This window comes from Phyllostomus hastatus, unplaced genomic scaffold (assembly GCF_019186645.2).
Source record: "Phyllostomus hastatus isolate PE091 unplaced genomic scaffold, TTU_PhHast_1.1 phas_scaffold_129, whole genome shotgun sequence".
Classification (NCBI taxonomy): domain Eukaryota; kingdom Metazoa; phylum Chordata; class Mammalia; order Chiroptera; family Phyllostomidae; genus Phyllostomus; species Phyllostomus hastatus.
The window spans coordinates 28679149-28694623 of NW_025334009.1; the positions used below are offsets into that span (position 1 = coordinate 28679149).

The 15475-nt window shown below is 44.2% G+C and overlaps 1 protein-coding gene across 1 annotated transcript in view; it reads left to right on the plus strand.

The window, feature by feature from the left end:
* Positions 1-15243, plus strand: part of NEK11 (NIMA related kinase 11) — a 212562-nt gene extending 197319 nt beyond the window's left edge. Inside the window, exon 16 of the mRNA XM_045856864.1 lies at positions 14406-15243. Coding sequence (XP_045712820.1) covers positions 14406-14688 — 283 coding nt within the window. The 3' untranslated portion in view covers positions 14689-15243. The remainder of the gene's footprint in view (positions 1-14405) is intronic.
* The last annotated feature ends 232 nt before the right edge of the window (positions 15244-15475 follow it).

Genomic DNA, 15475 nt, shown 5'->3' on the forward strand with positions numbered 1-15475 from the left:
TCCAGGGAGAAGAAAAGAAAGTGGAGGGGGAGGGGGGGTGGGAGCTTGATCTTCAGCCTGAAATTGATGGAGTTCTCTTTTCTATTATTCTTATCAGATTTAAACTCACTTTGTAAAAAATGTACGTTTAGTAATTTGGTAGAGGGTTCTGGTGTGGGAAATGATGCCTCTGTGCTTGGAAAGCTGGCCTGATTTCCTAAAAGCACCTGAATTCTCTGTCAAAAGCTAGTTCATAGTTGTAAGTGCTTTTTAGAGTGTGGCTATTCACAATGTAATCCATGGCTCCAGCCAGTGGTTCTCAAACTCTAGAGTACATATGGGTCACTGCGGGTCCTGTTGAAAGCAGACTCTGGGGTGGGGCCTGAGAACCTGCATTTCTAACCAGCACCCGTGTGCTGTGACTCTGCAGGGCCAGCATCTCACTGGGGGCCGAGGTTTTCGTAGAGCATCCTTCCGGTGGCCTTGGTTGTTTTTTTCTGAATCAACAATCTAATCCCACAGGACAAGATGCTCCATCCAGCTCCTTTTCAGTGAACTTGCTCTCTCCTCTTTTCACTCTTTCTGCCTGTACAATGGGGTTAACAGATCCATGTTGAGAGTCCACTGGAGGACAGAATCTTAGACCTTCTGGCAGGAGGGAACTTTGGAGATTGTCTGATCCAACCCTTTCCCCTCCAGCCTCACCCCACCGGGGCATTCATGCCTGAGAGCCCACCCAAGGGCCTGCAGTTCTCCCCCTACCTCCTGGGTCCTGGGAAAGCTCTGCAGGATGAGGGCATCTGACAGGTATTGTCAAGGTAAGTGGAAGGAGCTAACAAACCCATTGCTCAAAACCACTCGGCACACCTCTCCCCGTGATGACGGATTTTCTCCTTTGGCTTCTGGACAACAGACAATTAAGAAACCCAGTGTTTCCCACTGAGAGGCTTTAGGGAGCTCCTTCCTATCCTGTCCTGCCCTGCCCCCTCCCCATAGCAGGTGAACACACATCTCCGTCTTGATGCCTCCCCACTTGTTAAGAGGATAATCAGCTTCTATTGTTGGTTTGTAAATTCATTTCAGTCCTTTAATTCAGTTCACCAGGGAATTCAGTACTGATTCCCTAGTCTCCTCTGTTTTTCCTAGGGTCCGTACCACACTGGCCTTCCTGGTCTCTCTGTCTCTCTGTCTCCTCCCTCCCTTCCTCCCTTCCTCCCTTCCTCCCTTCCTCCTTCCCTCCCACTCTGGAAAGCTTGTCACAGTCTGGGTAAATGCGCTGTGACAAACCCATCTGTAGCGATCAAAGGCAAGGCGTAATAAAGGCGATATGTGAATATGGTTGAGAGATGTGATGAAAATAATCATTTTTCCTTGTGGAGAAACATTTTAATTTGGACATAAAATGTTAGTAATCAGATGTAACAATACCTCAGGAGTCAGGATCAAAAAGAGTGTCTTCATTTAATGAATCTGCTCCTTTGTCCTTTGTAATTGCTGTAGCTCTGTTGTTTGTTTTTAAATTTATTTTTAGAGAGAGGGGAAGGAAGGGAGAAAGAGAGGGAGAGAAACATCAATGTATGAGAGAAACATTAATCAGTTGCCTCCCACTTGCCCCAACTGGGGACCAGCCCACAATCCAGGCATGTTCCCTGACTGGGAGTCGGACCGAAAGCTGAATCTGTGGCCTTTCATTTTGCAGAGGACACTCCGCTAACTGAGTCATGCTGGTCAGGGTTGTAGCACCGTTTTTAAAATGCAGCAGATTCCCTTGTCACTGAGGGCCTCTGACCCATAGATTTCACACCATATGTGGGTAACCATAAGATTTCTCGTCCAGACGAGGATACTTCCGACAGTGGAAAGGGGCAACATTGATGATTCTGTTCCTGTGTCCACCATGCATGGAGACTATCTCAGTTCAACCAAGACACGGCTATTCTAACCATGGGCAGTTGGTAATACGGGACCCAGTGACCGTCTGACACTGAAAGATGAATCTGTTTAAGAAAAATTGCACCATACAGAAGTGAAGCGGGCAAGGAAGACTTTATTCAAGATTACTGCAATGGGGGAGAAAGACTGAACTCAGCTCTGAATATAACAGGGGCAGCTGGGGATTTATAGCCAAAGGGAAGCGTGAGGGGGTCAGTGAATGGAAAAATCACTAAGAGAACTTGGTTAGGATGAAGGTGGGGGGATTCTTCCTAAGCTGGACTCTATAGGTGTTTGCTGGCAACCTCAGGAGCTTCCTGAGTGGAATCTGAAACTGGACCCTGTACACAGAGGGCAAGGAGAGACCAAAGAAAGAGGCAGACCACTCCAGGTTCATAGGTGGCAGTTTTGATGAGCAAGGAACTCACAAGGTTCATCTTAGTCGGCCACAAAATGGAGTTTTCCACACCCACCTGCCAAAACTTAAAAAAGTTTATATAGAGGCCTTAACTACATTCAGTTATATATACCATCCAGATGGGTACAGCGACACCTTACTCTCTCAGTGGTGAGCCCTTAAAAATGGCTCTCATTATGGGAACATCGGAAGAGAGTGCATGTCAAGCACAGCGGCGGGGGTGAGGAGGCCCTGATTGCCCGAGTCCAGTTCTTAGGTCACCTGATGGTCATGGCCTCTTGATTATCTCCTCCAAGGACTGCAGGAGAGAATGAGGACTAGTCAAGAAGAGGACCCAGGGGCACCTAATATTTGTTCAAAGAGGAAAGCATTGTGGAAGCTCAAATGAAGGACAGCTTTTAAAATTCACTCTTCTCCAAGGGAACCCATAGTTTCCTAATCGTAAAAACTTATCCCACCCTGACTGGTGTGGCTCAGTTGCTTGGGTGTCATCCCACAGAGCAAAGGGTCGCCGGTTCAATTCCCAGTGGGGGCACATGCCTGGGTTGCGGGGTCAGGGCACATACGAGAGGCAACCAATCCATGTTTCTCTCTCACACCAATGTTTCTCTCCCTCTCTTTCTCCTTCCCTTCCTCTCTCTCTAAAAATAAATAAATAAAATCTTTTAAAAAGTAGGCATGGCACTTAAAAAAAAACTTATCCTTGCTCTGAGAAATTCTTCCAAATATATTTGTACTCTAATTTCTTTTGTGATTTCATTTTCTTTGCGAATCAAATTATTCTTGTTACATTTGATTAGAAAATCTATTTTATCCCTGGATCTTTGCTTCTACTCAGAAAAACTGGGGTGAAATTGACTTTTGAAAAATGTAGTTTGAATCGATCCAGGGAGGCACAGTGGCCCACCCGCCATGGCACTCTGCTTCGTGGAGCTTAGAGAACAGAAGGAAAAGCCAGGGGACTTTTTTATTTTATATTTATTTCAAACGCACGTCCACCTCGGTGGAGGCCCTGTGGAGGCTCCGCCGTCTGTGTAGCCCGCTGCTCACCACGGGCAAGTCCCTTCCCCATTGTGGAATCAGTCTCCTTCTCAATAAAATGAAGATGTGTGATTAGGCAAATTCCTTGCTACTTTTCAAAAACTCCGTAATTCTGATTTTAAAATCATCTATCCCTCTCTGGATTGTATTTTCCTATTATAAAAATCCATTTTGAGGCCATTACAAAGGATCAAATATGAATGATGGTAAATCAATCCAAAAATAATGGCTTAATATAGGACCTGTGTCTGAAAAGCTCAGTTTTCCACACATGCTTATATTTTGTAGTTTAAGATATATTAAATCCCAGATGTGTGCAAAGAATGTTCACAACAGCTTTTTAAAAGTGATGCGGGGTTAGTGAGGGATAGAAACAACCTGAGATATGCTTTAGCAGGAGAGAGAGCAATGGAATAAAACACTGGAAATCAATGAGCTATAGAAACAAAGGTGAGATATATCAGTAATTTTGAACAAATAAGATAAGCAAAAAACTATGATACCACTTAAAGTCTAAAAACACACAAAACAATGCTACTTGTTCTGAGGGTACATACTTACACATATAGCACAAGTATTTTTTAAATGTTTGGTGGTGACAAAACACTGGATTCAGAATCATGGCTACCTCTGGGGACTGGGAGGGGTTATAATCTGGGAGGGAATTCAGAGCTTCAGCGGTTGTTGTTAATGCTGGACTCCTTACACTGGGCGTTATTGTAAAGTCATTGTCCTGTACTCCTGTACTTTACACCTTTTTGTGTACCTTAAAACATTTTATGGCGTCCTTACAATCACGTTGGGAGGGCCATGAAGACATGGCACATGTCTATTTGCAAAGATTAGAAACAGACTCTCAGTAAGTTGCTGTAATTTTTTAGTAGCAAAATCTGACATGTATTTAAAATCTCGCTATCTGCCCCCAAATTACAGTACACCAAACAAACAAAGCAAACAAAACAAAACAAAAACTTCCAGTGTGCACGTTCCCAAAGGAGCTACTGGCCAGATACCAGTCTCCTGAATTGCAATTGCTTATGTATATAATTACTATTGTCATTTATTTATAAGTAATGCTACCATGAAAAACGTCTATGAAAACATGTATGGGTAGTGAGATGGAAAACTGAGACTGGATGCCAGATTGACAAATGAACTCTTTATTCTGCAGATAGGCACCAACCCAGCCCTAAGCCTCCAGGCGGCCTAGACCCGAGGAGAAACCCTGTGCATTACAGAAACCAGCTTGGCAGCAGAGTTGAGTTTTCCTTGGTTCTCAGATTCAGGGAAGAACCAATCACAAGGAGCCTTAGGTAAAGGGCACAGAAGCATTTCAAGTGGTGGTCCAAATGGCCCTAAGCCCACCTCCAGGCCTCTGCCTCAGGTTCCCTCTCCTGTGGGTGGTCTGGGCTGCCCATGTGCACCCCCCCTATGCCTGAGGGGGGACCCCAGGGTGGCTATTTGCACACTGCCAAAGCAACTACTGGCATGGGTGGATTTTGGACACAGGGGCTGAGGTATCAAATATGTGTGCAAAATTTCCCTCCCAGTGGGCAGTGGAGCCAGGCTGAGAAGAGAAAGGAGCAGGCCAGCAGCTGGGGCTGAGGCTGAGGTGCTGGCCCACCCAGCTCTGCGGCATTCCAGTGCAGTACTCTGAGGAGTCTGAGAGGCCTGGATGTCCACCTGGCCTTCCACGTTTTTATAAATTTCCTTTGTCAAACTAAGAAGGTGGGTCATATTTCATTTAAGAGTCTGTGAACTTGGTTCACAACTGTTCATTATTTATCGTGTGTGGGCCTCCCATTGTACATTCGCCGCATCCCCACAGTGGTGGAGGCAGGACTAGCTTCCTCTGCTTCAGGGTTCGTCAGAAAGATGGGGGAGCTGCTTCACATGACAGGACCTGTGGTCAGACAGGGGCCTCTGCCAAATCCCCAGAAACAGCTTCTCTACCTCCACCCCCATCTGGGCGTCTAAACCCTTTGCTTGGCAGCCCTGCTCTCTTCCATTTCCCTACTTTTTTCTCTCTGTAGCCTTGATAAAAATCTGAAATTCCCTTATTTGTTTGTCTACTTGGTTAATATCTGTCATCTCCCCACTAACACACGAGTTCTGTGAGGTCAGAGGCGTGTGGCCGCCTCCCCAGCACTTGGCATAGACGGAGTGCTTACTAAAGGTGTGCTGACCGAGTGACTTAGGTGCCGTTTTGTGCCAGGTTTGTGCTGGATGCAGAAATGACTGAGAAAGGTCCTCTGTCCCCAACAGGCTCCAAGAAGCAGAACAGAAAAGCAAAGGTCCTTTTGCTTTCAGTTGTACTCCTTACGTGGTTAATTAATCTGGAAATGAAAATACCTATGCAGCCATTACTGGGAAGTTTTACTGGGCAGAGAAATGGTTTGCAAGGTAAATCAGCTCCCAGGCAAGGGGCAGATGCTTCTCCTGTGAGTTCTTCCAAAGTGATACGAATAAGGGAACTTCTGAACTTGATGACCCATCAGAACCGGTAGAAAATCATTCCCTCTTCATCTCCCTGAAGGGAAATTGCCTGTCGTTTTTCTAGGAGGGGGAAACGTGCTAAACATTTTCCGTTGTTAAGCTAAAATACTGTTTAGAGCAGGAGGCGAGAAGGCCCTCCTCTGCTGCTCACTGCCTTATTTAACTCGGGCAGCAGGCAGTGGCGTCTGCTGAGCAGCGCTGTCCGGACTGTTCATTGCCTCTGAGGAACTGTGGGCCCCAGGACTCACCCTTCTCCAGGCCTCGGACCCACAGCCGAGGAGCTGAGGCCCCAGGTGTGCACAGGTGAAAGAAGATGGCAGGAACACAGTCCCTTCCACATAGAATTTTTTAAAAAAAATACGGTATGTTTCTTCCCACTCAGACATAAAAGAGGTCATTTTTATCCAAAGATGATAGTACAGACCCCATAAAACCAGTCTACTTGAAATAAGGATGGAAATACCCTAAGAAATACTGAAAACTACACTTGATTTTGAAAACTACACTTTATCTTGAAAAACAACTAAACATCACAAAAGCAATCTTATGTTTTGCAAAAGTAGATTGTAATTTCACTGTGTGCTAATTCTTAGAACAAGCACTAGGAATGCATATATTTTTTAAATAAAAATTGCATGACATTACCATATTTCCCTTTAATTCGGCTCCCAAGGTATCTATTCCTTTGTCCAACAAGTGTTCATTGTGTACTTGCTATGTGCCAGGCACTGTTGCAGGCAGTGGAGAAATAAAGATGAAAATAACCCCCGCCCTTAAGGACCATATATTCCAGTGCGGTGATTAACATATCATAAAATACATGGGGAAGGCAGACTATGCCAGGAATAACAAGTGCCAAGAAAAAAATGTGGGAAGGTGGATAGGCGATGCAAAATGGGGGCAACGGTCACCCCCTAGGTGTGAAGAGGGCGGACAGGGTAGGGCTCTCTGAAACGATGACCCAGGGCAGAGACTTGGAGTAGTGGCGGGACGAGACATACGCACGTCTGGAGGAAGAGCGTTCTCCTCAGAGGGAAGGGCAAGTGCCAAAGCCCCGGGGTGGGCGTTCCTGGTGTGTTTGAGGAAGATCAAGTTGTCCAGTGTAGCTGGAACGAAGGGAGGGAAGACAGGCGTTGGGAGAGGTATAGTGGGAAGATCTTTCAGAATTCTGTAGACCCATGGAAGGACCTTGATTTCTCTCCGGGTGAGATGGGGAAGCCAGTAGAAGCTATAGCGGGCTTTGAGCACAGGAGCGGAGGGATCTGGCTCACTCTGGTGACTGAGTGGACGATAGACTGCGGGAGAGGAGGGTAGAAACTGGAGACCAACCGGGAGGCTATCCCAGCAGTCAGGTAAGAGAGCACAGCCGCCTGGGCCAGGCGGAAGTGCTGGGAATGGGGGGAAGCGTTGGGACCCTGGATACATTTTGAAAACAGAATTGATAGCATTTACCTGTAGTCTGATTACCACAGACACTGGGCTACTGGTGAATGAGTTCAGAAGGGAATTGAGAGCTACTCAAAGGTTTTTGGCCTGAGCAATTTGGAAGGCAGGCACTGATGTGAACAGAAATGGAGAAAGTTTGCAGCGTTAGGATATTTTGGAGAGAAGATCAGAAATTCAATTGGGCATGATGACTGGAAGGCATTCAAGCGCAGCTATCAAGTAGGTAGAATGCTCAGGGCATTCTGTCCCTGAGCCCCTGGAAACTTCCTTACCAAGCTGCTGCTTTTCCTGAGACAACCCCTTACTTCTAACAGTACAGTAGGAACAAGCTGTAGGGAAGAGTCGTGAACTAGGCACCTGAAAACAACAAGATAATACTGTTACTACCAGGGCAAGAAAAGGGAGACTCGCCTTGATCTGGCTAGGTGGGGTTCTCCAGTCATGCTCCCAGAAGTCTCCACTCCTGCCTCCCAGGCTAATACATAAAAGGAGGGATGGCCAGAGGGTGGGTGCTGGTAACTCCCACAGGCCAGGGCAACACAAATTGAAGGCCATTCTGCAAAATAACTTGCTTCAAACCTTTGAAAGTGTCAAGGTCATTAAAGGAGACTAGAGAGACATGACAAATAAATGCAACCCAGGATTATTTTGATCTGGATCTTTTTGTTATAAGAGGCATTATTGGACAATTGGGGAAACGTGAATGTATGAGAGAATTAGATGACTGTAATGTGTCAGTGTTAGTTTCCTGATTTTGATGGCTGTTTTGTGATTATGTAAGAGTATCTTTATTTGCAGAAAATACAGAGTGTGGGGGGAAAGGGGCATCAGGGCAACAACCTATTCTCAAAAGACTCAGAGAATGAGTTCTTTGTGCTATAACTGTAACCGTACTGTAAGTGTGAAGTTGTTTCAAAGTTAAAATTATATTTAACATGTGAGGGCATTTTATATGACATCCTTATAGACCTAAGCAGACACAGTCCTCTTCTTTAGAGCCCTAAGAGAGACAGAGATCACACAGAGAGCTCCATAATTGATGGGCAAATAACCACATATGATAAAATATATTGTTTGCAAATAAAACGTACACATGAGAAGAAGCCAGTAAAGGAATTTGGAGGATGAGAGACTGAGTTTGGAGGAAGTAGGCAGGGGGGAAAGAAAGTGCTCTCTTGTGGCTTAATGGAGTTTTCAGCTAGGGAGGCAGCTCGGGGATCTGCTCCAGGCAGCTGGAGCTTCGGAACCCTGGGGAGCTTCCCCAAGGCCTGTGTTTGCTGTGGACCTGGGCAGCCCATGACTCAGCCCAGAGGGCGCTGGCCTGCAAATGAAGCATCTGTACTAAACCATACCTGGGATCCCTCAAACACTTGAAAGACTTTTGCATGGGAGGATCAAATTGCTTAAGGATATGGAGCCTTGGGAAGAAATAGATGCAAAAACAGAAAGGAAATATAAGTTTTCTTCATTTGAAATTGTAAGTTCTTTTTATGCGAGACACCCACCTAACCGAAGAGGTAGTTCCTGTCCCTTTCCCTCTCTGTGTCCCTCCCTCCCTCCTTTTGAAAAAGCAAACTTGGAGCCCTTCTTTAATCTGAACGGCACGGGGTACATTCCTTCTCTTCTCAAATCTTAGACCACAGCAAGAGAGTCCCCTGAAACAGAATTTTCCATTTTATGATTCCTAAAATACTCGTTGCAGAATTATTACAGCGTGTTTTCCAAGTGTCGGAATAAATTTGCACTGCAGTATTACCATGCGAGAACACTATCACTTTCCCTCTGGCTTCAAATGAGTCTGTTTATAGCATGCCTGTTTTCTTCACTGACCCATAATTTACTTCGAATAAATAAATTTAAAACCACAGTAATGTTTAATCCATTTTCTTGTTACAGATTTCTGTCAATTGGCCTGTGGTCTGATAACTATGTTTTGTATAAAATCAATTATTTGAAACGTGTTGAGACTTGAACTGGTGTCTGGTATGTGGTCAGTTTTTGTACATGTTACAAGAGAGTCTGGGAACAACGTGGGTTCTCGAATCGTCAGCGGGGGAGAGTGTCCTGTGTATATCTGTTAAGTTTAGCTTTTTAAGTATATTCAGGTTCTCTAAATTACTACTAATTTTTCAGATGCCCACCTACCAACAACTGAGCACAGAGTACTGAAACCCCACACTGTGGAGACATGTCTGACTGTTTCTCCCTCCAGTGCTCTATGTGTTTTGATTCTACTTTATTATATGCATGCTCGTTTTAAGTTTTAATTTCTTCTTGGTGAATTGAACTGTTTTCATTATCTCATGGCATTCTTTGTCTTAATAACACTTTTTTTCTCAAAGTCTATTTTGTCTCATATCAATGTAGCTACCCCCAAGTTTCTTTTGTTTATTGTTTCCCTGGCCTGTCTTTCGTTTGAGTGTTCACTCCCAATCATGCGATGCCCTATGTTTTAAGTGTGTCTCTTGCAAACAAAATTTAGCTGGATTTTGTTTTTAATTGGTGAGTTTACCTATCTGCCTTTACAGACTATGCACAATGGAGGGTGTTTAGGTCATGAATAAAGGAACTCTCACAGGAGTGTTTGGTTAGCTTTAACAGGGCACCCAACCAGCAGTGGCACACAAGGTTCTGCTGCCCAGCGTGGACAGAGCAGAAGATTAGCATCACTTACAGAAAGGGCCTGACAGTCACACATCTCATCTGGGGCTGTCCCATGTCTGCCTGCACCCACAGTCCAGCGTCTGGAGAGATCTGGAGAGAGTGCAGATCTGTAGAGAGATCTGTTCTAGTTTTGCCCAGCAGATTCACAGCCAGCCATTGGAAATACGAGGCATGGAGAGGAGTACTGAATCCATCCTTAATAAGGGTTCCTGATTCCTGTTAGAGCTAAATGATCGTTAAGACAGCAGTATTAAGGGAAAATACATTGCACCATTCTATTCCTGCAGTGGCTTATACATATTTGATGTGCAGGGACTTCTTATATTTTATAAAATCATTTGCAAGATTTTTAAAACTGTGCCTGAAGAATAATCTATATGTTCTCTTAATGCTTTCCACTAAACTAGGTTTTCATGATTATTTTCTACAAAATGACATTATTATTTTGCTTCCACTGTGCCACTGGCTTTCCTGTGTCATTTGTTTCTCAAATTCAGTCAGAGGAGGTAAAAACATTTAAAATAGTTTCTTAACCAGAGGTGGAACTAAAAAATTGCTTGACGCTTCCAGTTAAACCAAAATGGGATAACTGTGCAATTCACCTCTGGGGAAGGCAGTGGTAATGTGTACGGTAGTAAAACAGAGGCTATTAAGTGCCTGCTAGGTGTGTGAGTGCATGTGTGTGTGATCTCCACTTAAATACGAAAATTTAAGGCTCAGAGGTGTTAAGTAATTGGCCCAAGGTCACACAGGCAGTGAAGGGTTGAGTCATGACTCAACTTCGGTCTCTCTCAATCCATCGTGATGAAAAGAATGAGTCCTGGCGGGAACCGACTGGAATTCATATCCCAGCTCCACCATGTGAAAGCTATGTGGCAATGGGCAAGCTGCTTTTTTTTTATTTCCCAGTTTTATTGGGAAATATTTGCAATGCACCACTGTATATGTTTAAGGTATACAGCTAGATGGTTTGATTTACATATATTGTGAAATGATTATCACAATAGGGTTAGTTAACATCCATCATTTCATATAGATACAATAAAAAAAAAGAAAAAATTCTTCTTGTGATAAGAAATGTTGGAATCTACTGTCCTTTTTTTAAAAAAGATTTTATTTATTTATTTTTAGAGAGAGGGGAAGAGAGGGAAAAAGAAAGGGAGAGAAACATCAATGTGAGAGAGATATATTGATTGGTTACCTTTTGCAGTTCCCTAATTGGGGAACCTGCCCACAACCCAGGCATGTGCCCTGACAGGGAATCGAACTGGCAACCTTTCTGTTCACAGGCTGGCACCCAAATCCACTGAACCACACCAGCCAGGGCAGAATCTACTGTCTTGACAACTTTATTTTTTAGGCTCATTTTCCAGATTGTTTATTTGAAAAATATACTGATGATGGCAGTTATGATTTTTAAAAATTGTCATTCACTTTTTTTTTTAATTTAAATTTTTATTTTTTCAATTACAGTTGACATTCAATAATATGTTAGTTTCAGGTGTACAACACTGTGGTTTGGGCAAGTTGTTTACTACCCTCTTGTATCTCAGTTTCCTCATCTGTAAAATAGGAGTAGCAGCATCGATCCCTAGGGTTGTTGTGAGAATTTAATGGGATAATGAGAGGAGATGCCCGGAACAGAGCCTGGCACATAGAGAAAGCTCAAAAACTCTGAGTCCTCATGGTTTCGGGGGGTGTTGGGCTTCTTTACCACTGATGGGTGACATTACTAGTCAAATTTTAAAGTTTCTTTAATGTTTTGTTCATCTGGTTCTCACCCTCTTCTTCATGCATCCTACTCACCTGCCAGATGGGTTCACTGGTTCCTCAGGGCCCATTGTTGGCTGCCTCCACTTCCCTCCAGCTGCCCTGGCCCAAACGAGAGGGCGCCTCCCCCTCCTCCACAGGCCGTCCTCTGATTTTCCCCGTGAGATGTGAACTCTCATAGCTCTTGAAGCTTTTCTCGTGGTGCTCAGTGGGTGTCTGAGTCACTCCTCCATTCTATAAATATTTCCCAAGCACCTTCTGAGTGCCTGGTCCTGTTCTAGTCACTGGGCCCCTCCCTCATGGAGCCGGTGACCTCATTTGAGGAGCGGGAGAGAGAAACAAACACCCACAAAAGGAAGAGGAGGTGGGGGCGGGTAGGAGGAGGAAGAAGAGGAGAAGGAAGACACCCGAGTTCTAAGTGCTGGCTGTGGTGGAGGTGACTAGGGATGGGAGGCATCCTATGATCAGTCCTGCTAATCTCCTGGCAGAAGGTGGGAGACCCATGCAAGCTGCGTTATGCGGGGTCCTGGGCCGTGCTCTCTCCAGCACTCAAAGTTCCAATTCCCCAGATTCGAGCTGAGTTTGAGTTTAAGCTCCATCACTAACCAGCTGTGTGAGTTTTTAAAAGTCAGCCTACTTATGTTCTTCTGCAAAACTGAGGTAAATGTTCAGTAAATTGCCCAGTTCACAAGAATCATTTGAGATAATGAACATGAAGGCATTTTGAAAACCCTAAAGTTCTATAAAATGTTAGTTAAAAATTAAAATGTGTATAGCTTGTGTTATAATTACCAGCCTCTAAACTAGAGTGGGGCCAATTACTTCTTTTTATCTGCCACAATACCTAACCTAGATCCTGTATTCTAGAGATTACAAGCTTGAGTAGTACCACACAATAAAAGCATATAAAATATGTGAAAGGGTCTGTGATTAGTGCCCTCAGTATTATTGTCAACTTTCGCAACATTACTGTGTAGTTGTAATGCTTTAAAAATTCTGGGGAAAAAAACCAAAATCTAATCTTTCTTTTCACCAAATCCACTGAAATGAACAATAAAAAAGCATTGTTTTCAAGGTTCAAGTCATACAAATACTTATACCTCTGGCCTAATAATTCCATTCTTAAATATTTTATCTTTTCATCAAGCTCAACATATATACAGAAAAGTGCAGAAATCATAAGTACAAATATGAGTTTTCAGAGAGTGAACATGTAATTAGTCCCACTCCTAGAAACGATGACAGAAAATATTCCCCTAAACAGAAAAGCTGTATTTCTAAAGGCATTCACAGTGTGGCAGTGAAAAAGCTGATTATTTGGTGGAGGAACGATCAGGTAAACGTGACACATACATTTTGAACCATGTATCAGAATTCATAAAACTCGGATGCCCTTGAGTCGGGCAGGGGAGGACTACGAGAAGCAGCCAAGTACAGGATGGTGAGGGGTGAGGGGGGTGAGCAAAGAGCACAAAAACTGAGAGTGCAGCGTGCAGGCCCTGCCTGGACACTTCCACGTGAAAGTGTTAAGAAACAGTATATGCTGGAAAACGTTTCTGTTTTTCTTGCCAGTCACCCTGCTGACTTGGATGACTTACAGGATGACATCCTTTTCACTGCTGAAAATATCCTCTCTCATTTGGGTTTAAAGGGGTTTTTAAATTACTTGTATTTCCTATTTAAATACCCCATAGAAACTTGAGGTTTGCTTATAAAATGAAAATGAAGCATGTAATGTTGCAAAAAAAAAATAGTAAACCAGAAGAAAAGAAAACATGATGCGGACCAAACAAAATGTGTCATGGGCCACACTTTACCCACAGGCCGTTAGTCTGTGACCCTCGCTGAGAGACAGAGGGAGAGAGAGGCAAGGTGAACACGCCAGGTGCAGCGATAGGGTTCCAGCAGCACACACAGTATGGCTGCTTACGGACAAGGACTGCAGGGAAACACAGGTCTCGGTGGGAATTAACCAAATCACCTCACCCCTTTAATCTGCAGTTTCTTCCTCTGTAAAATAGGGATTTAAAAAAAAAAAACCCTTAAAGAGCTGTTGTGAAGATTAAGTGTATAGAAAAGTACCTGTAGTTAATATAACAATGTTTCCCTCCCATTATTTTATTCTCATTATTACTATTTCTGATTTAGTATCCCACCATCCTTTTCCCCCATTTCCCAACTCCAGCCCCACTAGCTTTCTCATATTGTTCTGACATGCTTCAGCCTCCGGCCCTGGGTCTCCACCCATGCCCACCCCCCCACCCCCACCCCTGATGCTGACCTCACTTCATGCAGGTCCCTGCCCCTCACCTGTCTCCATCTCTCACCCTGCTTTATCCTGCATTGTGCTTACCACTGCCCGACATCCTATTATGAACATATTTTTAAACTGATCTGTTTATCCTCTACCCTGGAAGATGAGCTCCATGAAGGTAGGAGCTCACTTGCTTAATGCAGCATCCTAGCGCCTAGAAGGGTCTCAGCATATAACAGACATTCAAGATATATTGTTGAATGTTCAAACCAGAGACATCACATGTTATTTTTTCCCTAAATCCCAGGGCTACAATGTGATTTGTGTCATTAATGATTTAAAAATACACTTCTTGCAGGTGATCTCAATGGGTAACTCGTTTATCTTTCCTACCTTGTCTGGCAGGTCAGCCGTGCAGAAACTGGGTGCGGAAGTATTTAAGGAGGTCTATAATTGCCTCAAGAGAGCAAGGCAGCAGAAAGCCAGTGAAGCGGAGATTAGAGCGTCTCTGGAGAAAGTGGTTCCTCGTGCCAGTGACTGTTTTGAAGTCGACCAGCTCCTCTGCTTTGAGGAGCAGCTGCTGATCACAGTGGGAGAAGGGACTACACTTCAGAACCAAAACAGGCAGATGTCAAAAGCAAGCAAGTTCCAGGGAACAAATTTCTGTGAAAATCCTTTCAGTACCTAAGCTGGACTGTATTATGGGAGGTGAGCACGTAGGCCAAGCTACCATCTTTACTTCCAATTCCCTAACCAAAGGAGTTAGAGAGTAGCGGACACACAGGTCTGACTGTGCTCAGTGTCTTGGGGGCCAGTCGGTATGGTTGGGTTTCCACTCTGAGATAAGCATATGGACCGGGTTTGGCTTCAGGAACAGCATCCCTGCAAGGGTACCCTCTGGGCTGCCCCTGGAGTTGGGCCACTGAGGGTGGCTTGGGAGGAGCCCACCACTCTGCCCCTTCCTCTCAGAGGACAGACTTAGTACCTCTGCCTTGGGGCTCTGTGGGCTGTGGCCAGCCTGCCCTTGAAGATTGTTGGACACTGGCCTCTGAAATGCTGAGCTGCTGCCCAGGAGTCAGACACACCTGTCTCAGGTGACCTGTTTTTGGTCCACTTTTGTCCTTCCATAGCTCACAAGCAAGAAGTGCCTATGTATATAGACCTGGTAAAAAATCCAAAAGGTGATTCTCCTGTGATATATTCTTTATACTAATGAATGGAGTATTGAAGACTCAAGACTTTTATGCTTAATAAATAGATTATCCAGAGTTACAAAAAAATCACCTGTTTTAGTGTTTCTTTACCTAAAAGTACTTTGTTGAGTGTAACACAGCCATCTAACAATAATTATTACTTAGACCAGCTAACATTTGGTTTAGTAGGAGCCTATTATATACCAGTACCATGCTTACTACTGTAAGAACATATTGGATCTTTACACCAAGGAGAGAGAGACAGAGAGAGAGACAGAGAGA